Genomic DNA, 20,479 nt, shown 5'->3' with positions numbered 1-20,479 from the left:
TTTCAAAACTTTTTTCATGTGTACATATGAAGATTTATGGAGCTGAATTGAATTTTACAGACCTATATCAAGTTTGCCCCAAGACTTTTGCTTCTCCCTGAATAATTAAAGATGGGCAGGAATTAAGGTACAATTAGATACTAAAACAATAAAGTACATTCATGAAAAACTAGGCAAAAATTCAGCTTTGGTAAGTCGCTAGACAAATTACCAGGAGTGACAAAATTCAGAGAAATTTCCTATTCATTTGACAGCAAATATTTTTGTCTTATTTGCTACTAAAAATCAGTGTTATGTTTTTAACAATGAAGGCAACCAAGTAGAGTGCAAGTTAAGAGCACATTTCACGACTGCCTTAAAAAGAATTAAGATAATCCCTATGTTCCATTTCAGACAGGAACTTTGATGACAATTCAGATACTAAGACTGCAAAGTCTTTAAGTGCTAAGAACTGTAACTTCTTAGGTTAACAATAACAACTTCTTAGGTTACATTTCACACTGCAAAGAGAATCAAAATTTCAGTGACAAGAACGCTAAGATGCATCTACAAGAAAAGCTAAGTTAACACCTTCCCTCCATATTTTCCAATGAACAAGTACTTATGCCAATATTTAAACATACTGCATTCTTAATTACACTTCAGCCATCTTTCGCATACAATTATGCCAACCTTGAAGGTTTTTCTCTTTTTTTCAAAGACAAATAATTAACTCAGCTTTCTCTCTCCAGAAAACGAAGGAAGCTAGATGTTTTTCCTTCCAGACTTCTCAGATAATTTCTTTTTCATATTTAAAGCTTTTTATGTATTAAGGTAAGTATTAGAAGGACTAGCTTTGATTGTGTTTCAATACAGGAGGAGGCACAGGCCCTTTTTCTGCATTTAAACTGTACAGAAATCTCAGTTTAGGTCTCTATCTCCTTTTTTTCAACTTTCTACAGTTCTGACCAAAACCAATAACTGGCTGCCTTTTTCTTTCTTTGTTAATTTGAAAATGCTTTTCTTAATACACAAACCAATCTTGAGCATTAGCATCTCTTTGTCTATCTGAAGACAAATATCAAATGATTCTAGAATACAAGGTATGCTGTTTTCTAACAAACACAATTTATTTTTTCCAGTTCAGCACTTTTGAAACAAAGGCTATAACCACGATAATAGCTGACAGTTAAATATTCAACTGCAAGCAAGTTTTACTACTTTCTTGCAAGAAACAAATTTTAAAAATAGAATAATTTTTTTTAAAAAAACCCTTAAACCAGTGTTCTGCTATACCATTTACAAGCCACTCTTTTTACATTAGAAACCACCATTTCACAGACTGCTTAGAATTAGGACACAAGATTCCTTTATTACTCCTCAACACCTTCCTTCTACTAGCACAGGCATACTACTCTATCCTGGTGAGAAAGTGATATATTTCAAGAAAATATTATGAGTGTATCACTTGCAATCAAGAACCCAAGCTCCAAAAAATCTTTTAGCTGTTTGCACTTTTTACTGCACTTGTAGAAAGAAAATAAACATGCCATATGAACTAAGTACTTTCCTATACAAACCATGCATCTCCCAAACAATTACTTCTGAAATATCATGTTAAAAACAAGAAGTTAACACATTTGGCTCAACTGGTACTTGCATCACCTTCTGAGCCATCTCTGTAGAATCGCAATTTTCACAGCCAGAAACATTTTTAAGCAATTCACTTGCAAAAAGCCTTTCTGAAGAAAATTTTTAAAAGATAAAGAGAAAAAGAAAGCTTTGACAATCAGAATGCCTTGGGAAGAAAAAAATCACGATATGTACTTACTAATTTGTTTTCTTGCATATATATTCTTTGCAGCTTCAGACAGCCTTTAGCTATAATGATCATTCCTTCATCTGAGATCTTGTAACATTGCCCAAAATGTATGTCTTTCAATTCCCTGCATTTTGAACCGAGCTGCAATTAATTAAATCAAAGGGGGAAAAAAAAAATAGTTTGACTGAAATGAAGAGATGGGAGAAAAGATATTTTTTTCTGCTTCTCTACCCTCCATTAAAAATTATCTCTTTTCACGCTTTGAAACACTATGTGCAAACAAGAAAGATTCTAATTACACATGTGACCAAATCAGGTTGCTAACTATAGTCAACAAAATAGACCTAAAAGCAGCACATAAGAACAAAATCATTTACTGTATGCACAGGTAGCTAACAATAAGCTAACAGCTTATTTGATATACCCTAACTCCTAAATGCTCCTTTAACACTCTCAGAGAGTTGATGAAACCTTCCTGCACATCTAACAAATAAAGATCTTAGTCACCTTCAGCATTCATGAAGGAAAAACGAGTTACTTAAACACAGGTTTTGAATAGCAACCAAGCTCAGGAAAATTGAACCCAACAGAGGTAAAGTATAGGATGTCAAACTGCAGATTTAACTACAAAAGCAATCATTCAAACCCTCAGTATTAAGATGAAAAAAAGAAAGTATGTCCAGTCTCTAGAGAACATCATTTACTGCACCAAAAATGGTCTCCATACACCAACTTTTAAAACAGAAGGTTTTTTGTGATTTTAATTAAATCCTAAAAAAAGTTTATCTTCTTCTACTTGCTAAGCTGAAACATACTAAGTTTACAGAATGAATTTGTGGAACGGATGGTTACCTGCTTCAGGCCTTCATCAGTGAGTCTGTCTTGATTGCCCACATGCACTTTCTGAAGAAGAGGACACTGAGAGGCAACTGCAATAATAGAGGTGTCAGAAAGTTGTTTACACCTGTAGGCAGTATATCTTAGGAGCCCAGGACATTTAATTGCTAATATGCATACTCCTGTATCAGATACATTGCGACAATCAGAAATATTGATTTCAGTAATATTCTGGCTTCTTGATGCTATTTTTTCCAACAGCTCATCAGTGACCTGCAAAGAAAAAACAAATACTCTCATGTAACTTTTTACGTAAAGATCTTTAATATCATTAAGACAAAAACAGCTGTTTGTAAGATGCATTTCCATGAGCTGTAGGAAAATGAAACAACACCTCCTTTAGAAATACTACCTATGGCTGAATACTAAACTGTAACTGGTTTGCCTTGGAGGAGGGAGGGGGTGATGGTTTTGATGAGATATGGGCAACTGGGGGAAAGCCAGTTCTGACAAATCATGCAGACTGTAGCTAGATGGTTTCATGACAAAGCTTACAGAGGGAGAGGCAAGAGCTAGACAAGGACAGAAAATGAGTAGCTGCAGGAATTTATGCCACCACAAAAAGAATCCCAAACAGCTGCCCAATGTGACAGAAGTTCTCAAGTATCAGACTGAGCTCCAGAGTTAGGAGGGTAACCACAGACCTGCTATTCTTTTTAGCCACGAATAGACTGTCTCTGATGTCCAGGTATTAAAAAAATAAATTACTAGTTGGTAGAATTGTCTTATTAAAGTTTAGGGCTTGATGTGCTTTAATGACCTCAGCTCCTACGGGAGGTTAAAAAAGCTTATGGAGAGTAATGTACTACTGACAGTGGACACAAAGAATGCAGAAGTCACAGACCACAATGACATTTTTCAGAACTTCTTAGATGAGGAAGAAAGTAACAGAGTCAACTCAGCAACTCTAGAATCAACTCCAGCTGAGTAAAAGGCAATTCTGGCAAGAGGAGATGGCAAACACCACAGACCAACAACCCAAGAAACCCACCAACCCAAAAGACCACAAAGACTGAGTGTGTAGACTAATTAGCATAAGAAGTGCAGGAATCATTTAACCAACAGAAGGTAGAATACTAACTCATAACAGAACTATATAACTTGTAGCCAACAAACATGACTGCATTTGTTTACTGAAATATATGGGATTCCATATTGATAATCATTTCTGCCCTATGGCAATTGTGTTAGCCTTCATTCTATTATGTTTGATGCATAACTACTTTTGTTGTATGGAAGGGCAGTGTTCACTGTTTTAAAACTTTTCTTATTTCATTTTAATATACTAGCAGGTATGCTCAATTAAATCAAAGGGAGGACTGTTGAGGAATACATTCAGTACAAATAGCTTCGAGTGTGTAGCTGCAGTGGAGCTCAGGCTGAGCTCCAGGTGGCACAGCCAGAGGCAAAAGGCCATGCGTGAACTGGTGCCAACTCTTTGCACAACAAAGAGCACAGAGACCTCTGGCACAGCCAGGTGAGGGACACTTGGAAACACAGCAGGAGCCAAGAGCCCCCAGACATAACCATGCACATACAGTGAGGGCATAAAAGCACAGGAGTCCCTCTGCTGGGGTCCCTTCTCCTCCAGCTTGAGCTGTTATTCTGTAGTTGCACAATGATTACATTACTTTAAGGACCCAAATGTCTGAGACTCTGCTGTGGGAAACCTGAAATCGAAGCAGTAAGGAAAGTGGTCTGACTGTGTGGAGTGTGCAGGGAGCTGGGCAGGGAATCCATCACCACCCTGGAGCAGCCACCAGGAAGGACTTTGGTCCCAAGCAGGTGGTGCCAGTGTGGCTGACAGAGCGGCCCCTAGATGCTCAGACAGCAAAGTTTCCTTAACACCATCATTAAAAAAAAATTCCTTCCATTTTGTATCTATAAACCTTGTAGTTCACCAAAAATGACAACAATCTTAAAAGAAGACAATCCTACAAAGGACCGTTCAGAAATACTTACCCATCACCTGGCACAGATGAGATTTAGCTTTAACCAAAGAGGGAAAGAAGGCAACACAAATCCCTTTTGATTTTTGTCTTACACAGCTTAGGAACAGCCTTTGCTGCATTCAACATGCTTTTCATTTGTAGCAAGTCAGATCTTTTTTCTTGCTCTTTCATCAAGCAGGTGTTAAGATAGAAAAGAACTGTGCTGGTTTTGCCTGGGATAGAAGTAATTTTCTTCACAGCAACTAGTATAGGACTATGTTTTGGATTTGTGCTGTTTTTCTTATTGCTGAGTGGGGATTGCACAGAGCCAAGGCCTCTGCTTTTCACCTGGCCACACTGGCAAAGAGGCTGTGAAGGAACACAGCCAGGACCCCCCAGCTGACCAAAGGGACATTCCAGACCATACGGCATCATGCTCAGTGTATAAAGTGAGGGAAGAAGAAGGAATGGGGTTTGTCATTTCCAGTGATGGGGATTGTCAGCTCAAGTTATTGTTCTTTGTGATGGGGCCCTCCTCTGCTGGGGATGCCTGAGCACCTGCCAGCTGATAAGAAGCAGTGAACTAATTATTTGTCTTGCTTGCTTTGTGTATGTGTGTGCAACTTTTGCTTTCACTATTAAACTGTCTTTAAACTCTCATGTTTTGTAGCTTTTATTCTTCCAGTTCTCTCCTCAACCCTGCTGGTGGGGGAGCGAGGAAGGGGCTGCCTGGGCCTTGGCTGCTGGCTGGGGTTAAACCACAACGCCAAATTGCAAAGAAAAAGATCCTTCTTCAAATGCAACTGTCCTGTTTTTATTTCTCTGTACCCTCTACTTTCATGAAGTCTCACTTTTAACACCACTTATTAACTCCTGCATATCACCATTCAGAAAGAAACCTAAGGGTAGTAGCCAAACAGTACTGGCATCCCTAAAACTTTCCATGGAGGGAAGTTACCCTGTACAATTTAAGGCTAGGTTCCTAGGGATCTCACTAAATTAAACCCACAATATTTCATTTAAGGATCAGCTAAAGGCCTAAAAAAACCCCAAACCAAACGCAATCCCTTTTCTAATGAGTAGGAGCCATACCAGCTGAAGAATAAAATAAAGACAATTTGTTAAAACAGAGCAAGCACCATGTATGTGACCATTCATCCAACTACTGCATCCTCAGAAATGCTCATGTTTGTCTTTGAATTAATAAGAGGTCTGATAGCTCCAGACTACCTGATGCAGAGTTGAGACAGGTAACCCACAACCCATTTCAAATAGCATTTGTGCTCATACTGTTTAACAACTGATCTCAGACAAAATACACTATATATAAAGGAATCAACCTAAGGGTCCAAACATTTTCAGCTAATAGAAAAATCTGTGAAACTACAGATATCACCATTTTATGTGTTTATTCTGTTTAGCCCTAGTCAAAATTACAAGTTCCAAGAACAAATTCTGAGTCATGAAAACAATTATCCCACAATGATATTTTCATACCTGCTGACGACTACTGAGATCCAGTTGCTTCCAAAATTGAAAATCTAAACAAAGGTCACGCCAATATTTACAGACTAATGACACTGAAAGGCAACGCTCATTCAGAGATAAGTTGGAAAATATCTGTAAAGAATGAAAAAAAAAATTGTCAGATGTAATTATTATTTAAAGACAGAAATATTTTATTACCAGTACATCTTGCCAAAGACAGAAAAGTATTAGCATGCATTATAACACACAGATGTACAACTTGCCCCCCACTTGACTAGTCCGAGACAATAACAAAAAACCTACATCCCACAAGAACCAACAATATTAGTAAGTCATATTAGCATAACCAACAATAGAATATATCCTAATTACTCATTTTTTAGACTAAGTTTCAAAAGTGCTTCTGAGATGGCACACCTAAAGAATTACAAATTATCTCAGTGTTATTTGCAATCCATTTAAAAAGTGTATTCATTCCCATCCTGAAATGGATGGGAAACCTTTCTTTTTATTTTCTAACTGAACTGGTAAGAAGAGTCATAAAGGCACATCCAGTCATGTTGGAAGGGGGCATGGGATGGTAGAGTAGATAAGCACAGTACATCTGTGTCATAGAAGAGAACTGAAGCACAAAATGAGCCTTTTATACCTCAAGGTTTTGAGCACTATAGCAGCTGCCAAAAAAAACCCCAAGAAACCCCTGTAACTTTATAGCACGATCATAAATTGCTACAGCATGTATTACATTCATCCCATCCATTTCTTAAAAGTACTGTTGTTTATTAATACATTTAAAAAGAGAGTCTGTCAAGAGTTCACATGAAGGTACACTGTCAGCACAAATGAACTTAAATCTACATGTGATCCTATAATGAGAAAAGGCAGTAGTAGCTTTGTACCTATACTACATAGGAGTACAGACTGCAAAACATGAAAAAGTCCTTCCACCGATCTGAGGACATCCAGTACTAAACAGAAATACTATTGCCAAACTCAGGCAATTTTCTCAAGAAAATATGAAAATACATGAGAGTGTCCACAGGAAAGCACTGAAGTCTAGCAAACATGAAACATTCAGGGAAACTACTAGGACTGTTTAGCCAAGGAAAAAGGATGGCAAAGGCAAAAACACATACAAACACACCAAGAAAAAGAAAAAAAAAGAGTAATGAAGCATTTAACTACAATGGTAACTTACAGAACTTTGGTCATTGTGTGGTCTTCAAAACAGACAAGACAACAAACTATTGAGAATAACAACCATAAATGTGCTACTTGTTTTAGAGGATGGCTTACCCCAGCAGTTTTAAACATATATATCCCTACAAGACCCTTGAAGGCCCTTCTTGATGAAGCAGAGCTCCATTAAGAGAGGAAGGGGTCAAATTCAGGACACTCTGTACATTCTTGCAAGATTTATCATTCTCCTCTTTTTCTAGCCATGAGAAACTTGCAATCTCTTACACAAGACTCCTCAGTGTTAAAGGATCGTGCATGAACCCCATTTCCACACAGGCCTTTGCTTGGCCACTACCAGAGTGTCCTAGGGTGACGTTAGAATGTTTGTATCCCAGTCATCTGTTGGGTCTGAGAGCAAAGACGAGGGAGAAGCACTGAGTTTGTTTTCAGAAACCCTCCTCCGCTGGCTGCCCTGGAGAGTCACAGTCAGCAACACATGGCGCAGGACAGTGAGGTTTTTTTTCTTCCTTTTTTTTTAGTTAGTTAGTGTGTAGCTAGCTGAGGGGAGGAAGCTTCATTTTCCTATTCCTCCTGGGGTTTTTTCCTTCCTTTTTTTTCCCATTTTTTCGCCTTCCCTTGGAACTCTTAAAATCTCTCTGGACTGAGGACCCAGGGGAGCGCCGTGGGGGTCTTGCACCTGGAACCCACCAAGATCCATCCTGCACAGCAACGTTTCCCAGCACCAGGGGGACTGAGACAGAGCAACCACCTGCAGGAGGGACTTCCTTTGTAAATCTGTCATCTCTCCAGAGCGGCACAAAGTTCTTGTCATTGGGTATTGTCCAATTTATTGTGCTGGGGAGTGCTTTGTCTGTTTAACAAACAAGGCTCTTTCCACTTCTCTCTGAGGAGCTGTTTTTTGGGGTTTTTTTTTCCCCCAAACCAGCTGGGGGAGGGGAGGGAGGGCCCCTTAGAAGGTTTCTTCCCAAATTTGCCCTAAACCACTACACAGAGTCAGTGTCTGTTTCTCATTAGACAACCAGTTAAACACAGCAGACAGAAGTGCAAACAAAACAATCACTGTCTGCTTTCTCCCTGCAGTTCTTGTGAACCGATGTGCAGAACCAGGACTTGGCTGCAATCAGCACTCAAAAAATACCATCACCCTTGGTCAAGCACAAAGAAAGCACTGAAGAGTAAATGGTAATTTGGCATGTGACATTTCCTGCAAAAGTGTAATACTAAACAATAGAAAAGGTGACAGTCTGATGATGATCACTAATTCTAAGTTAGTAAGAGCAGTAGGAAACTTGAATTCCTGCTGCCAGCATGAAACAGAAGACTGAATCTTTTAACAGTTATAAAATCTTTACAAGAGAACAAAGCAACATGATTCACATTATGTTTAGACAGACATCTGGCTGACTCAAATTAATATTAACAAAGGATATCGAGGTTGGCATTATAAAATACTTCAACTAATCTTTACTCAAGTGGAAAATAAATATGCTTATTTGTGGAAATACCACCTTCAAGAAACAAAATCCTGCAGTTCTGAAGAATAGTAAACATGGCACAGCAAAGCCTGTTGCTAATACAGCTGCCACGGTTAAAATGAAAGCCCATAAATAATTTTTGTATTTTATTTTGTTTATCCTGGGTTGGCATGGCTAAGCTTTGACAGTAGGGGTGCTACAAAGGCAGCTTCTCTGAGAAGCTGCTAGAACCTTCCTTCACGTCTTACAGAGCCAGGTGTCAGCCAGCACCCAAGGTGGACCCACATTGGCAGAGACTAAGACAGTCGGTGATGGCAGTAGCACCTCCGGGATAAGAAGAAGAAAAAAAAGTCATCCAGCAGAAGCAAGTTGCAACCAGAGATGGAGTGAGAATATGTGATGAAAAAGGAGCAGCAGAAACAAGGTATAATGAACTGAGTGTAACCCCTATCCTGGTCCTCCTGAACATCTGGGGGAAGGAGGCAGAGAATTGTCAATGCAGTTAGGCCAAGGAAGGATAAAAGGATTAGGAAAGATATCGGTTTTAGTTCTCGTTATTCTACTCTGATTTGATTGGTAATAAATTCAGCCAATTTCCCCAAGTTCAGTCTGTTCTGCCCATGACAGTAATCACTGAGTGATCTCTCCCTGTCCTTAATTTGTGAACCTTTCTTCATGTTTTCTGTCACCAGTCAAGGAGGGGAATGCCAGGGCTTTGGAGGGGAACCTGGTGTCCAGCCAGGAAAACCCACCATCGCAATAAAAGCTGAAGGCCCTCACAAATCACAGACCTACTGCTAACCTGTTTCTCCTGCATGAAGCAGCTATAGCAACAACAAAACAAAAAAGAAATAAGTTTGATTAAGTACTTGACACAAACAGTACTGTTGCATAGAAAATATTCTGAAGAATATCCAAAGGCATTTGCAGTCATGTTTTAGTCCATGCTGTACTTAAGCCTAGAAGTAGAGACAATTAAGGAGAGCACAGGTGCCGCAAACCGACTTCTTAGAAAACAGAAGTGAGGCCACCAGGACAAGAAGAGAGACCAGGTCACTGCAGAAGTCCCAGGATGCACAGGAGTAGCCATGTTAGTTACACAAGGGCTATGTGTTCAAAACCAAGGCCTTGACAATTTTATAATCTGCAGTAACTCTAAAAGTTCCAGCTATGAAAGGATGCTGAATAAAGCCATGTAAAACAACAGCTTCTCTTCAGAACCTGAAAGTGTTAAAAGATGATACAAGGAATTACATTAAATGGAATTTAGTAGCAAGGATTATACACATTCCAGGTGGTGGCACATCAACCTTTCATTAAGGGATTAGCCAAGCTACTGATTAAAATACTATACTAGTGCATAAAACACTTTGACTCACTTTGATGATTTCACCACCCTTTAATTCAGTATTATTCTCCAGATATACACTGATATTGTGGCAGCTTAATTGTCCCGACTTAAATTTTCTAATTCCCCAAGTATGCATAAATACGGCTGGAAGCTAAAACCATTCCTACACACGAGCCTGTTCATTTAACTTCTGCTTATGACAGATAACTTGGACGGCAATGGTTCTACTAGTCAGCACATTTAATTCCTGAAAATTGTACTCAAACATGTACACTTTCACATCCACTATTCAATTTGTTCTCCCTCAACTCTTTCTAATCCCTCATCCAAATGCCAGAATATCCTTAAGAACTGTAAAGAGGAAAAAAAAAAAAAAAAAAAGGTTTAATAGCTTTTCTCAAGAATCGTTTTACATCATTTCCCTGTTGGCAAAAGTAGGGGTAGAGGAAGCAGAGTTCTGGAAAAGGAGGACCCTCTCTCTCATCTGACCCTCTTTCAGCTCAAATTCCTAATGCATATGTCAGCTCCTCCTGCTTCACTCTTTCACGTCATTAAGACTACTGGGTTTCTCTTTCCCTTCAATTGCTGCAAGAGACTCTCTGAGCCTTCAGGCTACATCCCATTTAAGGATACCTGATCTTCCCCACTGACCTTATCACACCTTCCAGACACAGTAAATTCTTTAACAACAAGCTCTTGCTTTGAAAGAAAACTGTTCACACAGACTTACTAAAGACCAGTAATGCCTTCCTTGTCTCAGTCTTTAAAAGCAAGACTGGTTGCTCTCCAGGCACTCAGCCCACTTAACTGGAAGACAGGGAGCAGAATGATGCCCCCCATAATATAAGGGGGAACGATCTAGTGACCTGCTACATCACTTAAGACCCACACAAGTCTACAGGGCAAAATGGGATCCACGTCCCCAAAGGAGTTGGTGGAAGTGCTTACCAAGCCACTTTCCATAATTTAGAAGCAGTCCTGCATGCTAACAGGGGCATTTCCAGTCGACTGAATGGTGCCACGCGTGATGTTCATCTACACAAATGGCTCAAAGGATGATCCAGGGAACTAAAGGCCTGTCGACCAGACCTTGGTCCTGGATAAGGGTATGGAGCAGATCATCTTGAGTGTTGTGACATGGCACATACAGGACAACCAGGAGTCAGGCCCAGCCAGGGCCAGGTTTGTGAACGGCAGGTCCTACTTGACCAACCTGGTCTCCTCCCATGACCAGGCAACCTGCGTGGTGGAATAAGTGAAAGGCTGTGAATTTTGTCTGCCTAGAATTTAGTAAAGTCTTTGATGCAGTTTGGTTTGACAGAGCACACTACTGGAGAAACTGTCTACTCATGGCTTGCATGGGTGTACTCCAGAAACTGTGGGAGCAGGACCAGGGCAGTGACCATTCCCCTGTGCTGGCCACTGGTGAAGCCACACCTCAATCGTGTGGTCAGTTTTGAGTCCCTCATTACAAGAAAAGCCCTGAGGTGTGTCCAGAGGGCACCGGAGCTGGGAAAGGGTCCGGAGCACAAGTCTGATGAGAAACAACAAAAGGGTTTTCAGCTTTGAGAAAAGGAGGCTCAGGTGGAACCTTACTGCTCTCTACAACTGCCTGTAAGGAGGGTGTAGCCAGGGAGGGACAGGATTTTCTCCCTGAACAGGCAAAAACTGACAGGACAACAAGAAATGGCCACAAGTTGAGGCAAGGGAGGTTTAGTTTAGACATTAGGAAAAATTTCTTCACTGAAATGTTATCCAGCACTGGAACAGGCTGCCCAAGGCAGTGGTGGAATCACCATCCCTGAACATATTTAAAAGGCATTTAGATGTGGCACTTAGGGGCATGGATTATTGGTGGACTTGGCAGTACCAGGTTAATGGCTGGATTTAATGATCTTAGAGATGCTGTCCAACCTAAGTGATCCTACATCAAAAGAAAATAAAAAAATGCAATGCCCAGAACAGCAAAAGTCAACTAACATATATAGAAAGTGTTCAGTCAAATAACATTCAATCTGCTTCACTCAATTCAAACAGTCTAATTTTATGTTGACAGATACACCTATAAAAATCCCTTACAAGAGAAAAGCCACACTGTTTTACCTTTAAACAACAAAACACAGGTAATTCCACAGTACCCCACGTGAGTCAATCCACCATCCTGAATCAGGTGATGTCCAATTGATTTTAAACCAGCTAAACCAAGTCCTTGTACAGCAAAATTCAGATCACCAAAAAATACTTCCTGACCAAGTTTTGGTGTTTTCTTCAACTTTTTAAAATATTTTGTAAGACAATGGATGAGAAAGAGAGAAAGCAAATGCTGATTAATATTAGCAAAAGATCCAATCAGAAAAACTACGAATAAAGTTATTCTGTGGAATTATCTTCTTTACCACCAAGTCCTTGCACAATGGGCCTCAATCATTACACCTCTAACACTTTCCCACTGTTATTATATTAAATGTATGCTAGCTAGTCCAACCTGTGTGTTCAAAAAAGACTATTTTGAACACTTTTTCAAAAGGTGAGTATTTCAGGATGAACTGAGAAAAAAAAAAGCAAAACAAAAAAACCCCACAGAGCATCCTATAAAAACCTTTTTTGAAAAGATAAAAGATAAGTTTTAAAAAATCAGAAATCCATGTACTAAATTTATTTAGTATGTCTTTAAATATTCGGTAATTTTGGCCTTAAATCAAGTTCCTCAAAGTGAATCAAGTGAAGAAGAAAACTGCACTTTTAATCAAAGGAAATAGTGAAAAGTCAACCATATCCATTAAAGTTACTATGAAAGGAAGTTTGGTAGAAAAGTAGAAAATTGTTTGTGAGGTTGCTAACACAATATCCTCAGCATGAAGTTTTCTAAAAAGCAATTTGCATCACAAACCCCAAATATAAAGTAAATATTAACATAATTCAATAAATAATTTTAACTTATTAAAAAAATCTTAATTTTAAGAAACATTAAAAACCATAAAGAAGGAGTTTGAATTATTGATTGCACATCCTAAAGAAGCTTTTGCCTCAGGAAGGGACGCAAGAGAGTTCAGTTGATTGCTAATACCAGTTTTTAAAAAGATACTGCTAACTTTAAGAACAAGGTATACCTACTATGGACATGAACAAAATATAGGCCCCATGGCAGAAGAAACTGTAAAAGGTGAATCTATGCACCCCCTATTTCTGTCTATCATTTCAATTTGAAAGAAATAGTTTCATTTCTGTGAATGAAGCTCTCCTCTATCAATAAGACTCTTCTGTATTCAAAAACAGGTAACTACAAAATTGTTTTCATTACACTACATCAGGCAGACTTGTTTGAAACCAAAAAGCATATGGAATTAACAACAAAAGAACAATAAAATGTACACTAAAACATTTCATGGTGCCGAAGTAACTTCAGACATTCATTCTTGGAAAACTGCTCACTTGTTTAATCAATTTTTTCAGCAACTAACTAAAATTGCAGTAACAAAAATATTTCTCAAGTACTGCTTGACAAAAAGAACATGCTTAGTGCACGACACTTCATTATGACCAGTAAAACACAGTATTGGCTAATTGCAGGCATAGAGCAGTTAAGCTACCAGTGGATTTATGTTTATTAAAGGCTGCTTCATTCTATTTCAGAAAATTCAAGAATCATATGTAAGAGAAGAGGAAGGAAGTATCTGCCTTGTTTTCAAGATATTTCTTCACTTTGCCCACACATAACTTGAAAAGAATGAGAGAAATACAAATGATTCTCAGTTTATGAAAGAGATGTGAGCATTGAGCTCGCACATCTCTGAAAGGAGCCTCAGTACATCCATGAAGGAAATCAAGTTAAAACGGTTCTTGTGATTAAGACAAATGTGTCAGCCAGGAAAAGTGATGGTGTGATTTCACATTCAAGTAGGATTCTCTTGGCAAGTTGCTATTCATAGCAAACATTTACCAGTCCCCTACTTCTAGTAACTTGAATTTAATCACTGGATTTAGTGACTGTACTTAGAGAAAGTCTTTTCAGGCAGCTGATTCTAAGGAAAAGTTTTGCAAATTTAGATTCGTGCCAGATTAGCCAGATGAATTTACTTGCCCTTGCACGATCACTCTACAGAGCACAAAACCAGTGGCAGGAACAAACAGCCAGAAGTAACAAAAGGAAACAGACACTGTCCTTATCAGCCATTTACTCACAGATTGCCTTAGCAATCTTAGGGTGACGTTAGGATGTTTGTATCCCAGTCATCTGTTGGGTCTGAGAGCAAAGACGAGGGAGAAGCACTGAGTTTGTTTTCAGAAACCCTCCTCCGCTGGCTGCCCTGGAGAGTCACAGTCAGCAACACATGGCGCAGGACAGTGAGGTTTTTTTTCTTTTTTTCTCCCTTTTTTCTTAGTTAGTTAGTGTGTAGCTAGCTGAGGGGAGGAAGCTTCATTTTTCTATTCCTCCTGGGGTTTTTTCCTTCCTTTTTTTCCCCTTTTTTCGCCTTCCCTTGGAACTCTTACAATCTCTCTGGACTGAGGACCCAGGGGAGCGCCGTGGGGGTCTTGCACCTGGAACCCACCAAGATCCATCCTGCGCAGCAACGTTTCCCAGCACCAGGGGGACCGAGACAGAGCAACCACCTGCAGGAGGGACTTCTTTTGTAAATCTGTCATCTCTCCAGAGCGGCACGAAGTTCTTGTCATTGAGTATTGTCCAATTTATTGTGTTGGGGAGTGCTTTGCCTGTTTAACAAACAAGGCTCTTTCCACTTCTCTCTGAGGAGGTTTTTTCCCCCAAACCAGCTGGGGGAGGGGAGGGAGGGCCCCTTACGAGGTTTCCACGCAAATTTGCCCTAAACCACTACAATAGTGAAATTAAAGGACAGTTTTACCTCCTAGCATCAGCCACAAAGGTTCAAAACCATTCCATGTATTTTAGTGCCACATTTAAAAGTAAGACTCAACATAAGCTTTAGACAGGATAATATAATAGGAACACCAGCATATATACGAAAGAAAGCTGGTATTACAAAAGGGACTCAATGAACTTACAGATTAAGTCCAATCCAACTGATGTATTATAATGACTCTGCCTCCTGACAAGCCAAAAGAATTTAACAACAAAAAAAAAAGAAAGAAAATCATAGTGCAACTATAAAATCCACATAAAGTCCTTCCAGGTATAAACACCAGCATTCAAAAATCAGAAGATAAAATTAAAGGTCTATCTCTTGTCTATCAAATCCACTTCATACCACTCAGATTATCTTAAATTCAGTGCTAGCAGTAGAAGAGCAGCAGCAATGCATTTTGCATGAATCAACAATATCATTAAAAAAAATTTTAAGCTATCACTGCAACAAAAAAAACCTGTTACTAAAACAAGAGAAGAATGAGAAAAAATAAGTAAAAAGCACTGAGTAAGGACACAAGAAAAGGAATCAATAGTGCTTCAAATAACAGTAATAATATATTTGTGAAAATCCTACATCAAATAAAATACACACCCACATATATATTACACACACACTTATCTTCCCTTTATAGTGCATTAGCCCTAAGTCAAAACTGACAGGTCTGTGCTACAGGCATGTGTCTATGCTTTATTAAAAAAAAAAAAAAAAAAAAAAAAAAAAAAAAAAAAAAAAAATCAGCAAACTGAGAAGGAGGATCTCAAAAAGAAGATGTCATCTATTCTCGACTCTTTTGTTTTGAAGCAAGTTCAAGCACACCCCAAACATTCCTGATAAGGGCATTCCTCTTGCTGTTGAAAAAAAAGCATCAATAAATAGAAAACCCAGCTTGCCACATAACCAAAGAGACAGGAAACCACTGTTGCCAGGACCTGGAAAATTATACACTGTAAGAACATCTAAGTATCTCACCCAAGATAAACTTATTATTTCCTTCTATTCAACAAGGGACAGGAATACAGTTGAACTTTCTATCAATTTACTCTTAAGTAAAGAGAATAGCAGTCTTCTTTCTGAACAACTGTCATTTTGTTCAGAATCTTCCAACTACTGTGTGTAATAGGCCATGTTTTTCATGACCTCTGTACCTCCTCTGATCCCTCTCACATTTGTGTGTGGATTTTCTAAGGAGATCCCAGTGCCCACAGCCTAATGCAGTACTCTAGCAAAGGCCTTAAAAGCACCAACTGTGTTTTACACACAGAACTCCTGTTAATACACCTCAAAAGGAAATCTGAAGTGTATGAGTTGGCATCTCTTGTAAGATCATGGCTCAGTCTGCAGACCATTTTACACCTTATTTATTAAACAGCAGCACTGTGAAGAGGTAACAGGTACAACAGGAAGATTTATTTTTCTATAATATTTTCCAGGAATAAGTAGCAGTGACACTTCAATAAGCACAAATGTGGGACATACAGCTCAAAGTTTTCAGAACTTAATCATATCCAACAGAAGATCTTGTAATTTTCTGTAGTGCGTGCTTAGAAACAGCTCCCTTTTTACATTCACACATGTCGATGACACAGACAAGCTATCTATAACGGACTGATCTACAATTCCTTAATTGCCCTCGAGTTTTAAAGAGAATGGCTTTAAATTACCCTTTAGTCAAAGGTAATCACCCTCCTCTACCAAGACTAAAGATGACATTCTGACTGTGTAACATTGTTTTCCCATCCGTGTCAGCAGCAAAATGAAAAGCAAGATGCAAAACCCTGACTGTGGAAGCACCATTCTTTTATCACTTCATATTGACCAGGACACCTCTTCACCAGCCAGGGAAACAGGATCAACTGGCACACTGCACCATGAACCTCCCAACCCAGTAGGGCCCATCTAACAATCTGCAGGCCAACTTCAGCCTGACAAAAGGTTCCACCAATCCCAAACTCTCGGCCAAAAGGAGACTGAACCACAGTCTCCTTTAGTAAACAGCTAAACAGCACCTGAGCAGACAAAGTGGCAAGCTCTTGCTAAAGGAGCTCCTGACATATTTCCCTGGGCTTTAGGCCACCTACAGAGATGGTGACAGCCACTCCTGCACCAGCACCACTGCATCAGAAGGTCACAGATGTGGGAATCAAGAAAAAAAAAAAAAATCAGGATCTGCCTCTTAACCCTTCTCAGGATGGAATTGCTTGTCCTTGTATTAAGGTTTGTGTCTCCTACACCTACTGTAAAAAGCTCAGTAAAGATTTTGGGTATATTTGTCTTCCACCCTGTCACAGTAAAATGACAGCTTTAGAGAAAGAATATCCTAAATACAATCCTATCTGTATCAAAATCCATCATAAGAAGGCAAATGTAAATCCAGTTGACAGGACACCTAGTTAAATATCTTAAGTTAAAAGTTCCATAGAGTAGTTTATTTTCAAAGCAACAAAAAAACCTAAAACAATGAAATAGTTAGGAAACAGATATATAGATAAAGACACATATCTTGTAAATATATACATATATATATACACATATATATAAAATCTAATAAGAACCAAAACCACAAACCCAACTTGTTAGTACAACTATGGATTGAAGGGCAAATTTCAGGGTGTGTAGATTGGCTCCTACCATGGTGCTGGAAATAATGGCCTATTTTTTCAAAGACATTGCAGAAGGAACTGGACTATAGGGCAACTGTACAGACAAAATCACTGGGGATGGTAGACGTCTGTCCTGATTTCAGCTAGAACAGAATTCTTCTCAGCTGCTGGTACAGTGCTTTGTACCTGGTACAAAACAAATGTACCGTGCATCAGCTGGATCTCTCTTTCTTGAACTCCTTCTTATACAAACATTGTTAGTAGCATACTTTATTTTTCTTCAGGTGTTAAACTGTTCTTATCACAGCCCAGAAGGTACACTTTTTTTCCCCTGAATTCTCCACCCAACCAGTCTGTGGATGTGGTGTAAGAGTAGCTGCCTGGTACCTAATTGCCAGCTGGGGTTAAAACAAATCCCCTTGTTTATAAAAAAAAAAAAACAAGTAATCAAACATAAAACTCACACAACCTTGAAAGCACGGGTAACAATGAAATACTGGGTCTATATAAAATAGAGATTAAATAACATTTAAACTAGTCCACAGGTAAGATATACATGGCATCTTTTACTATTAAAGTTATGGCAGAGCTATAGATAGATATTTTTGAAAAAGTGAAACTGAGTACCAAAAGTAACCACAGAAAAGTACTCACACCATTGATCAAAAAGTATTTCAGCTACACTAATCAAATGAGTCCAGTTTCAAAACCTAAAACCAAATAGCAAAGAAAAAAGTTATTTTCCAGTAACAGTGGCAAACAAATGGACTCCTTTCTAGAAGAACTACAAGACAGTTTCAATTTTGTAATCACAGATGAGATTCATTCAGGTGATAGCTTATGAGTTCTTATTTGCCTAGAATTAATTTGCATAGTGTATCACTGAAACATGACTTATCATTACTAACACACTTAAAAGTATTTAAAAATAAAACAAACGAAACCATCAAACAACGACAAAAAAAAAAAAAAAACCACTCAAACCAACTAAACCTCCCACAGAATTAGTGTTATGTGCAAGACAGACAGATAAGTAGGTTGTTACTGTTTGACAACAAAAGAGTAAAGGAAGTACCTTCTACATTGGATATACAACTAGAAAAATATGAACACCAAGACTCATGTCTCTCACTCCTCCGTTACTATGTCCTGCTTTAAGTTCTGCCATTTGACCTCGGAGAAACACCTGCAATCCTGAAAACTTATCCCCCAAAATTTAAAGACACACTCACATGAGACTATGGAAAACATCACCCGCTCAGTTCCAGCTAGACTCCTCTTTTTAGCTAATGTTTAGCTGAAAGAAGTCAGCACAGTGGTCAAGAGAGGAGCTTAAAAATGGAAAGTAGGTCCAAAGGAGAACAGTATTAAAGGAACACAAAGATAGCAAAAGGGACAGGAGAGGAGAGAGTGTTCCTTGGATATACAGCGTAAGAGGTTATGAAAGCAAGTAATTCAAGGCTTTTGCAAACACTGTGGAACTACTAAGGACAAAATTGATCCACAATACACAGCAATACAAACTGTTTCATAATCAACGCTGAAAACTTGTCTATGTAGCTCCAAAACACACGGAAGCACTAAATACAGTGACAGCCCCCCTTCGCGAGTACCTACACCACTGATGCAAACAAAACTCGACCTGTGAAGGGCACCTTAAGAAGTTAACGGGTACAATCAAAAATTTTCTGGACCTGATCTCTGTGTCTGCACCTCCAGGTAATGGCTCACAACGCCGTTTCCAACGACAAACAACTGGGGTCGGGGAACTGGACACAAACAAAAGTAAACAACACCCCCAGAATCCTATCTATCTCCCCAGCTGCAGGAGCTGAGGCAGCTCCGGACCGGCCTGGCCTCCTCCGGCTCCCGGCTGCACCGGCGCCGCGGGGGCTGGCGCAGCCCTCTTTCCCAAATCCTCAGGGAGAGGACTGGCCCGTCTGTCCCCCCAAACCGACCCACCTTGAGGAGGATGGAAGGAGGCAGCTGATTGATGTCCGGGGTGGGCGGCGGCGGCAGCTCCCGGCAGCTGTCGCCGGGGTACTCCAGCGGCTCCTCGCAGCCCGCCTCGCCACCCCGCTCCTTCTCCTCCTCCCGGCCCTGCTCCTTCTCGTCCTGGGGCGCAGGAGGCGGCGGCGAGGTGGGCTGTCCCCCGCCGCTCTGCCTGGCGGCGGCCCCGCCGCTCTCCCCCGCGGCGCCGGGCAGGGCGAACAGCTGCGGCTCCGCCGGGCACTGGCAGGCGCCTGGCTCGGGCTCGGCGGCGGCGCAGCGCGGCTGCTTGCAGGGCGGGCAGGCGGGCAGCCCGGTCCCTTTGCGCTTGCACACCATCTCGGAGGAGACCTCGCCGGGCGGCCCCAGGAGGCCCCGCACCGGCGAGGGCAGCAGGCCGGAGAAGAAGAGGCGCTGGCAGCGGCCCGAAGGTTCCCAGGCGGCGGGCGCCAGGCGCAGGAGGCGGCGGGCGACGCGCTGCTCCGCGGCGGTCAGCGACACGTAGGGCGGCGGCGACGGCAGCGGGTCCCCGGCGGGCAGCGGCTGCTCCGGGGCGGGCGGGCTGGCACCGTGCACGATGAAGCAGAGCATGCAGGGCCCGCGCAGGAAGCAGCTCCGGCTGCGCGGCGGCGGCGGCACCTTCCCCCGCGGGCGGCGGCGGTCCCGACTCAGGCTCCTTGCCTCCTTCGAAAGCAGGTGGCCCATATAGGAGGGGAAGCGGCGGCAGCGGAAGGGCGGGTGTCACCTGCGGGAGGCGGCGCCGGGAGCTGACATGCCGCCGGCGGGCCGGGGCAGGAGGCGGCGGCGGCGGGCCTGGTTCCGGGACGCCGGGAGGGAGGGAGAAGCTTCCGCTACCGCCGG

General features: G+C 40.8%; 1 protein-coding gene across 1 annotated transcript in view; it reads right to left on the bottom strand.

The window, feature by feature from the left end:
* The window catches only part of FBXL17 (F-box and leucine rich repeat protein 17), a 282,413-nt gene extending 262,002 nt beyond the window's left edge, over positions 1-20,411 (bottom strand). Inside the window, exons 1-4 of the mRNA XM_066181845.1 lie at positions 19,592-20,411; positions 6,127-6,249; positions 2,654-2,911; positions 1,811-1,942 (exon numbers count right to left, since the gene is read on the bottom strand). Of these exons, the coding sequence (XP_066037942.1) occupies positions 1,811-1,942; positions 2,654-2,911; positions 6,127-6,249; positions 19,592-20,323 (1,245 nt within the window). The 5' untranslated portion in view covers positions 20,324-20,411. The remainder of the gene's footprint in view (positions 1-1,810; positions 1,943-2,653; positions 2,912-6,126; positions 6,250-19,591) is intronic.
* Positions 20,412-20,479: the final 68 nt, after the last annotated feature.

The sequence above is a fragment of the Chamaea fasciata genome, unplaced genomic scaffold (assembly GCF_029207755.1).
Source record: "Chamaea fasciata isolate MVZ Bird 193981 ecotype frontalis unplaced genomic scaffold, bChaFas1.0.hap1 SCAF_4, whole genome shotgun sequence".
In the NCBI taxonomy this organism is placed as follows: Eukaryota; Metazoa; Chordata; class Aves; order Passeriformes; family Sylviidae; genus Chamaea; species Chamaea fasciata.
The sequence above is the reverse complement of the archived record's forward strand: the minus strand, read 5'-3'. Positions and strand labels throughout refer to the sequence as shown.